Genomic DNA, 9,737 nt, shown 5'->3' with positions numbered 1-9,737 from the left:
CTTGGTGATTAGGGTCAATAAAAAGGAACTCCATGCACTTTAAGACTGCAAATGCAAATACCCTATATTTTCTCAATAAAATTTTAATTGATAATATAGCCTTAGAACGTAAAACATGTACAACATTTTTAGGTATCCTTATTGATAAAAATCTGAGCTGGAATAAACACATACGACATATAATTACATGCATTTTTAGAAACATTGGAATACTTTATGAGACAAATAGTTTTCTTCCTAAATATACCCTTCTAATGCCACATATTACAGTGCGTCCCAGAATTATAGATGTTTTTATTATAACTTAATCATATGAGTGATTAAAAACAATTTGAAGAGAGAAAACCAAAAAGTTATTTGGCAGGCGGTATCTGAATTTCAGAGAGAAAATCACATTTCTAGAACGTTCGTTTTCTGCCCTTTCATATGACACCTCAATCAGGAAAAATGAGCAAGGAATAACAAAGTTCTGTTTGTTTAAAATAATTGCATTTTCATAATTTGATTAAACCAATTCATTTTCACTGGATGCCTGCCGTAGCAACAAACAGAGTTGACAAAAGACTTAACTCCGTTTCGTTGACGATCAGCCATACGCAACGAAGACGAAGGACTTGGTGGACCAGGCGTCACGTATTTCTTTTATCATAAAGTTTTAGATGCAAACAGCATCCAGAAACATGCAACAAAATCACAATTTCCTTCAACTATCTCCCTAACTAGACATGGATACTTCATGTTCAAATACATGAATAACCTGCTTTCTGATTCATTTAAGATTTTTTAGTATTAAATAACACTATCCGTCAGTCCTTACCCTTCTCGGAACTAATTAAACTTTCATTTGATAAACCCTAGATTATCGATCCTGCATAAACCATAGAGACATCATGGTCCAGATTTATGGAATAAACTCCCAGACCAAATACAACCATGTAAAAACCCTAAATTCATTTAAATTAAAAACGAAGAAATCGTTTCTATCAGAGCACATTGCTTGATCTTTTTTCCAGTGCTGAATTAATATTCAATATTTTTTTCAGATTCCTATGAAACATCCATCAAATATATTTATAACTCTCGTATACTTATATAAGTTTTCTGTGTCAGACATATTTACATCAGCATATTTTCATTTCCACCATCATTAATTATCATCAACATCATCACTATCTCCAGTTTTTGTTTTATTTGTTATCATCACCCCCTTCCCTTTCCTCGGGGCTATCACGCTATCAAGCAATCGCTTATTGTAATAGCCCTTCTTCTTGTGCATTTTTCTTAATAAAGAATTATTGGTATTTTATTATCAGTCAAAATTTGCTTTAATATCATTATTCATTATTGTTATATTGTATTCACATTAAAAATCTTATATAATTATGTAATATTGCTGAAATGTAAGTTGATTTGTATGTTGCAGAAGAAAATAAATTCAATTAAATTCGATGCCTTTAAAAGGCACTAGCGCGTCGAGACCGGTTACGAGACTATCTCTCTACCCACTGAGTGGGGAACCGCCACTATATTGTCCACACTTTTTCCGGCCCGTTAAACGGAGGCGAGTCTTCAGAATCACGTGGTAGAACACCAAATAGAGGTAGGTCCAAACAATCGAAAGAGTGATCTGCAATCCATCATTTTTCTTAAATGTTACATATTATAGCAACAGGCTTATAGCAACAGGCTTCAAATGTTTGAAATGGCATGCCTTCGTCGCACAATGGGGGTGACAAGACTAGATAAGATCCGTAACACACACATCAAAGAATCCCTTAACCTCGATCAAGTTGTTATGGACAAGGTCTCCACTAAAAGACTCAAATATTTTGGTCACGTCCTAAAAATGAAACCCACAAGATACCCCAAACTTGCCGTTGAAAGAAATGTCACTGGGAATCGACCCAGAGACCGTCCACCCAAAAGATGGCTTGACTGCATCTCAGAGGACTGCAAAGCAAGATCCATATACCAAGGCTGACAGATGCATCAAGACTGGCAGCAGACAGAAATACTTGGCACACCATTACCATACAGAAGCCATCACGAGGCCACTGGCCTGCGTGGACGGCATAAGTCAAAGTCAAGTTACATATTTTACGTGCTGCGCGCAGACCAAATCCCCCTTTCGCTGGTGCACTACAAAGTTGTCGTCTTCATTTCCCTGTTTTATTACGCTTTTTCCTGACAACTTTTCTGACAACTTTCTTCTTTATTGGAGGAGCATGATCCTTATCTTTACTGACTGTCAGATTCTGGTCTTTAAGTTGCGACTCTACTTTCGGTAATGACTTTTCGTCCTCAGACGTCTTTTTTTCCACCCCATTCGTACCGTTCTGTGGTGCCGTTTGTGAATCTATTTCCGTTAACGATTTTTCATCCTTAGGCGCCTTTTTCCTGACAGCTTTTCTGACAACCTTCCTCCTTTTTCGAGGAGCATGATCCTTATCTGTATTGACCGTCACATTCTGGTCTTTAGTTTGCGATTCTACTTTCGTACCGTTCTGCGGTGCTTTACCGGCGATCTTTTTAACCCGACGTTTGTAAATAACGCGGGTCCGTGTCCCATTCTTGTACACATAATGCGGGACACCCTCCAGTTTACCGCTCTTCAACGCCTCCTTGTATTTGCGTAGGAACGGCGTATCCAGATTACCGGTGACGTTCTCGATGGTGGCCTTCCAAGACGGGTAATGGAAGGTGATGTCGTAGATCAGCGACCAGCGAGCGAACATGGCACGTTCGGTCATGAATTTGTGGCCCTTGGTTAGTCCCAGCTCTCTTGCATTTATGTAAGCGCATTCCGTCGTGTTCTCTGGTTCGTAGTAGTGGTAAGGGACCTTGGACTTGGGGTGATGTCTGGAAAGGAAAAAAAAGAGGTGGAGAAGAGAAGAATTAAAAGAGTAAGAAGAAGAGATCGAAGGGGAAGATGTAGAAGTAGTAGAAGAAGATGTACTTGAAATCAACGGGCATCCACATACAAAGAATCTTGCGCTACGATTGGTCAAAAGTAAATCACGTGACGAAAGATAGTTCGCCTATCTAAAATTGATGGGAGAAAAAAGTCCGTTGCACTGTGTAGATAGTAGTTCTACACAGTGCAACGCACTTTCTTGTATACAGTATGTTGCGCGTACGTACGTATTACTGCATGCACTGTACGTATCGTACACCGTTTGCTAGCTGTTAATTGATGATTTGTTGCTCTAAAATGACGGAAGAAGCGAAATGTTTTCGATGTGGAATATAGTTATAGCAAATAATCACTTTTGGTTTTAGGCGATGGCAAACTATCACTTTCTCGGCGATCTGAATGTATACGTATCTATCCTCGGCTTCGCTTCGGAAAGATAGCTACATCAAGATTGCCTCGGAAGTGATAGTTTGTCCCATCACCTTCACAAACGGTAATTATTTGCATAATATATATTTTGTTTGGTCTTAGATCATACCTCTAAGACTATCCTAAGACTGAGGATTGAAATGGGTGATACAAATATTGCAAAATTCGTTCCTGTTTTCACGAAGTGACGGTATAGTGAGGAAAATCCGCACGCAAATTGTATGCGATTTTCATTTACTACCGTCACTTCATTAAAATAGGGACGAATTGTTTACTTGACTTGACTTTAAAGGGAACTGTTGCTGAGCTATATAGTGCCACGAGCGTCCCTGGACGGTGTGTGCGCTCTGTAAGTTTACAATATTATTATTATTATTACTCGGACAATAGGTTTATGGAATGACAATTCTAGAGAATTTTCGATTTTAAATTTCAAATTTTAAAAATGCATGATATAATGTAGTAACTAGTATGAGGAATTCTCACAATATTTCCATTCATCATAATTATGTATGAAATATTGGTTTTATATCTCACTCTGTTTGGTCATTCCGTAACAAAGCTATGGAACAAGTCGTTGCGTCGGCACCCCGAGAGCCAAACAAAACAAATGGAACCCTCAAAACACACAACAAAGGTAAAGGTAATGTTCAAATACCATGAAGAGTAGTCTAATACGATTAATTACTCATTGAAGTACAAACTTCTGTGTAGAGAACATAACTAGTCTGACATCATGACTGTATAGCGCCTTTCTATGTTGGCATTTGCGATCGTTCAACACGGGATATTGAATGTTGATTTGTAATTCAGTTCAATTTTGCAATTTTTAAAATTCTCTATGAGAAAAAAAAAGCCATACATTGTATTGACATCATTTTTGTTTTGTTTTGTTTTTCTATTATTCTTGTATTATTTTTTTGCTTAACTTTATCTACTTGTTTCTGTTTCCTTTTTGTTCTATCTTTAAGCTTACAAAATGAGATATTTTTGCGGTTATATATTCATATGTGGTGCCGAAATTGAAAAATTAGGAACATTAGCCAATAGTTATATCGAGTGGTAAAAAAAAACAATTAAATAATGACTTACATGCAGAATTCAGACGTGGATAGTCCGTAAACGTGTACCTTGTCACATACATCTAGGGCAAACATCATGGATACAAAACCAGTGGTGAACCATGTGTTGATCTCGTCTCTAGGATCACAAAATCAAACACACAAAGATCGCGTAAATTTTCCACAATCATAAATTTGATATTCATTTATTTACATAAAGTGCCATCTTCTACAAGCATATTTTATTTGCTAATCTTTGCAGCGAGAACAAATATATATACAATAAAAAAATCTTGACAGTTTCATAAAAGATCACCTCAATTGCGTTTATCATTCGTCGATCAGCTGCCGTCCTTTTTTCAACCATATATCGCCCGGAAATAATCGCCAAGCACTGAGGATCATTCGCCAATCAGTGTGAAAAGTGTCACCTACCATTGTAAAACCAAGAAAAACCTTCCCATGACCAATTCGGTCGGCTACGGGTTTTTCGATGCACTGTGAACCTCCAGCCGACCACTCATTGACCAATTACAACCTTGTAAAGACTGCCAAAAACCTCTTTGCCATCTCTGACAACTTACTCCCGATCTGCGGTTGTCGGGAGTCAGTGACCGGTCGGTAGCTCTAGTGTGACCCGGGCTTTATATAAACGTATTTAATAAGGCCATTCTAAGCTATTTCAAAACTAGAAAAGTGAGAAAGAGGGGGAATCGTCAGAATTACCTGGAAAAGCCAGTCTCAAGCTTGAACCTCTTCTCAGATGCTTCATACTTTTCCCTGGTCAGGAAAACAAAGTTCACTTCGGGATACTTCTTCTTAAAACCTCTGGCAGTCTTGACCACTCTATGAGTTGTCATGTTGATGTCCTCATCATAAAGCCAAGGAACGACGACATACTTGGCTCTCGTGTCCTCGTCCTCGAGAATCTCTTGTTGAAGGGGGCCATTCTTGACGAAACCCCGGCGCATGTTGACATGCCCGATGATACGGATGTCGGTTCGAGCCCCGACGTCCTCCGTCCAGCCGGTGACGGGGGCAGTGTTCATTCTGATGACGCAGTCGGCGCTGTCGATGTCGGCACCGGCCCAAGATTGATAGAGGTGACCACCACTCGAAACCACCGAACATTGTCTACATCGTTTAGTGAATGTCTGCAGGAGAGAAGGGGAAGAGGAAGGGGAAGTGGAGGGGGGGGGGGGGGGTGAAAATAAATAGGTTTAAAGGTTGGAAAAATCTCCTCATGAGTCGTGTATAATTCTTCCATTCATTCATCTTTGATCATCGTTGATCATTCAATGCCGGTCAGATTCTTATTCCAAGAGGATACAAATTGCCAGTTGGGAGTCTTCACACTTCCCTACCCGATACCCGAATGCCCCAAATATTTTTCTTCAGAAAAAGATTTACATCGGAAACAGTTTAGCCCATGCACCCCCCCCCCTGCTTCTGAGTGATTTCCGATGCCATTACACGTATTCTCGATAGAGAACAATAATAATATCGACATTTTGTAGGGCATCTACTAGACCACCACACCTTCATGCAATATCTTTTTCTTTCATTTTCTTCCTATTATACATCTACCTATACCTATCTACTTCATTTACAGTACAATTTGCCTATTGAGCCACCCGAAGGAATCAGAACAAGTGGCCCCTGTAGACAGGTGGTTTTTTTTTGACAGGTTCTACAACGTTCTTTTTTCCCTCGAGGGAGATAAAATACATGACCGCTAGACAGATGGCCTTTATAGAGAGATAACTTTACTCAGATGCAGGTTTGACTGTACATTTTTATAGCGGCTCGTACCTTAACCCATCATACTTCCGTGGGGAAAAAGCCCCCCCCCCCCGACTTAACAAAAACAACAACAACAACAACAACAACAACAACACACACACACACACACACACACATCACCACCGCAAATAACAAGAAGAAGATACCCCCCCCCTTAAAATCAATGTTTTCTTGGAAAGCCTGGAGATCTGCATGGCCTCGTGATCTTTGATATCTCACCTGATTGGTATCGAGAAAGAAGTATCCGGTGTTCGGACTTCGAGTAGGAGGTTCGGTTCCACTACCAGTGTCATTCTTGTCGTCCTCAGAATAACCTTTGAACTGGGATCGCGGATATCCGCCTTCTATGGACTCGACTTTGGACGGCGATCGGTAGAGAAGGTAGCATACGACAAAGAACATGAAGACGGAATATACCGAGGTTAGCACAAGGGCACAATCCCTGAACTGTACAGAACGGAGAGTAAAAATATAAATGCAGAGGAAGATTTTTCTAAATCTTTTATGATATTGTTACCAATGTTATTTTATTCAATTCAATTCAATTCAATTCACATTTATTTGGCAAAAGATAAAAATAAAAAATGAAATCATTACAAATACCGGGATGGCTAAAATAAGTTAAAAACTTGTAAACAAGCAACCCCAAACATAAAAAGATACAGATACAATACAATACGATGAAATACGATACAATAAAAACAATACTAATAATGTTACATACTAACAAAATATATGAATCAATATTATTTAATTCAATAAATCAATAAGTGACAAGAATTGTTCTTTTCAGTTTAAGTTTAAATGTTGTGGTTCTTAACGCCCTTTAAATGACTGAATATTGCCATTGTAATTTGAAAGTTTTATTGAACTGTTACTATTGTTATTTTGTTATATTGCTTTTGTATTTTGACACTGTTTTATTATATTGTAAATATGTGATAACTTTGCAAAAACATATAATATCAGCCTAAAACTGCATTTAATGTTGATTTTTTTTTTTTTAATTAAACAAAACCGCGGCGAGACAAAATTTTCATTTCATGCTGTATTAATTTCATAAACCATGAAAAAAGCACTGCATCATATGAATGCATGGTATAAAACAAGTTCATATTTCACATTGCATTAACAATAAGATATATAATATTGAAAACAAAAGAAATGTTGAGGGGTAAATAAGATTGTGTCTGACAATAAGAATGGTTTGCGAGGCATACAAAGAGGCCTAGAGGCATGTGGGCAGTGTAGCCCTTGTCATTGTGGTGCGAATGTAGCCGGTATACGGATTTACTAAAAGGTGCATACTGTGGATGAAATGCAAGGGAGACTTATTACACACGACAGCTGCCTCGGCGTTCTGCACCCCGATCGTGGTCTTATCATGAAATTTCAATCTCGTGCAGATAAGAAGTGATAATAAATTGTGGGAACAAATAAGGGAAAAACCTTTTGTCATTTACTTCGGGGAAACGTGCCTTCCGTGACTCATCTCTATTTGAAGAGCTTAATTCCAAAAGGAGCTAAATCCACTTTGACGAAAATTGAGTTATTGATATCAGAACATATTGAGTGCCTGTCCATCAACAAAATTGTTTACCTAAATTTTGGGAGCAATTATGGAAAGAATGCATCTTCTAATATCACTTTTCCCTTGACGCCTGTACAAAATCTGGTAAACAACTCCTTTTTTTCGTTTGTTTGATTAACGTTATGACCCGCCTAGATTTGTTTAAATAAAAAAGTTTGCATAAGAGTATGACAAATATGAAATAGACTCGACAACTTAACAGAGAATACATTGCGTGACCTGTTCTGGTAGCATTCCAGTGCTTTTGGAAATAACAAGAGTTTAAAAGAGGGAGGGAATGAAGAAAATTTCTATATGAAGAAACGAGATTGTAAGAGAAAATAACAGTGAAAGAGAGAGAGAAAGAGAAAAATACTATAGAATATAATGATCATAACGATTATACTGATAGTGATGAAGAAGATTATGATAATGATAATGATAAGAGTTATAATAATGACAATGATAAGAACTATATTAATGGTAATAATACTTACAACAATCTAAATGATAACAACGACTTTAATACATTTTGTGGCTTCTTATATAGCGCTCATGCGACGTCGGTCATTAACCCGATCTAAAGAGCGATAAACAGCCAAATATATAGAGGTAAAAATAAGTCAGAGGTAAAAATGTCAGAGACAAATATGTCAGAGGTAAAAATGTCAGAGGTAAAATGTCAGAGGTAAAATGTGAGAAGTAAACATGTCAGAGGTAAACATGTCAGAGGTAAAATGTGAGAAGTAAAAATGTGAGAGGTAAAAATGTGAGAGGTAAATATGTCAGAGATAATAATGTCAGAGGTAATAATGTCAGAGGTAAAAATGTCAGAGGTGAAAATGTCAGAGGTAAGATTTGAGAGGTAAAAATGTCAGAGGTAAACATGTCAGAGGTAATAATTCAGAGGTACAACAAAAACGTCAGAGATACAAACAAAATGTCGTGGTAAAAAATTCAGTGCCGTCATAATATATCAGCACTTCATTACACAGAATGTCGAGACGTAAGTTACTGGGCTAAGTCTATCATATTCCCTTCTTCCATACCATAATTTTTTTTTAAATAAATAACTGTGTATTGTACTTTGTACATGGCCTGAGGATAGTGCAATGTAGAAAATAAATCTGAAACAAATATTTTGTGATCAGGTTTGCATGTATGAATTTCGAAACGTTTTCGATATTTTCTATTGGTTGATGTTTTAATGTTTCTTTGGTTTGAGGAAGTAAGTACATATAATATTAATATTGAATGAGATAAAAACATGGAATCAGTTATAAAGATCGCACAAAAATTCCACAATTTCAGTCATCAGACCCATCTTCATGATGATGATCATCCCAGCAAAGAATGTTATGACGAGAAAACATTAAGAAAAAGACACGGATTCTCCCCCCCCCCCCTCATCAATACTTTATTACAAAAGTTAAACAAACAAAAGCAAAGCTTCGCTTGAAGAATGTCAGATAGTAGGCCTACATGATTGTAGTAAATGTTGAGACATATCTAGTCAGGTATTTTGTCATGTGCTTTTGACTTTTATGCAGTACCTATCGAAAGGCAGAAACTATTGTATTTGTTGGGTTAAACATAACACAGTGTAACTTTATATGATAACATCATGTTTGTGATTAAGAAACGTGAGATAAATACAGTTTAAGTTCCTCAAATTAATTTTTGCCAACTTATTAATGCATTTTGTTTAATGTGTAGACTTGTACTGAATGTACCTGCTGGAAACTGTCGTGAGCAATGTATGCCAACAAACCTTTTATAAATCCTGCATCGAGTATTCTTCAAACAATATTGTCACGTATACAAGCAGGCTTATGATGCTATACACTTGTACAGTAAAGCAATGTTTCTGATATGTTGCTCATGAATTGTTCAATTTTTAGATTTTGATCTCTCACAGCAAATAAAACTTATCGAGGGGCAACTTTGAAAACTTTCTGTT

General features: G+C 37.2%; 1 protein-coding gene across 1 annotated transcript; it reads right to left on the bottom strand.

Moving 5' to 3' along the window:
* Nucleotides 1–1,400: 1,400 nt before the first annotated feature.
* On the bottom strand, nucleotides 1,401–6,650 carry LOC581603 (alpha-N-acetylgalactosaminide alpha-2,6-sialyltransferase 6). The gene is made up of 4 exons (XM_030996564.1): nucleotides 6,427–6,650; nucleotides 5,131–5,558; nucleotides 4,436–4,543; nucleotides 1,401–2,859 (listed from the first exon to the last, which is right to left on the bottom strand). The coding sequence occupies exons 1-4, from the start codon at nucleotides 6,607–6,609 to the stop codon at nucleotides 2,157–2,159; spliced, it is 1,422 nt and encodes a 473-aa protein (XP_030852424.1). The 5' UTR covers nucleotides 6,610–6,650; the 3' UTR covers nucleotides 1,401–2,156.
* Nucleotides 6,651–9,737: the final 3,087 nt, after the last annotated feature.

The sequence above is a fragment of the Strongylocentrotus purpuratus genome, unplaced genomic scaffold (assembly GCF_000002235.5).
Source record: "Strongylocentrotus purpuratus isolate Spur 01 unplaced genomic scaffold, Spur_5.0 spur5_scaffold_3, whole genome shotgun sequence".
Lineage (NCBI taxonomy): Eukaryota > Metazoa > Echinodermata > Echinoidea > Camarodonta > Strongylocentrotidae > Strongylocentrotus > Strongylocentrotus purpuratus.
Note: the sequence above shows the minus strand (reverse complement) of the source record. Positions and strands in the feature narration are given on the sequence as shown.

Bases quoted from the DNA above. Each gene is read 5' to 3' on its own strand.
- LOC581603 (XM_030996564.1), bottom strand. From the start codon at position 6,609: ATGTTCTTTGTCGTATGCTACCTTCTCTACCGATCGCCGTCCAAAGTC. The intron at 5,559-6,426 runs GTGAGATATCAA...TCTCTCCTGCAG, and splicing joins TCTTTCTCGATACCAATCAG to ACATTCACTAAACGATGTAG. The intron at 4,544-5,130 runs GTAATTCTGACG...TTGTGATCCTAG, and splicing joins CTTGAGACTGGCTTTTCCAG to AGACGAGATCAACACATGGT.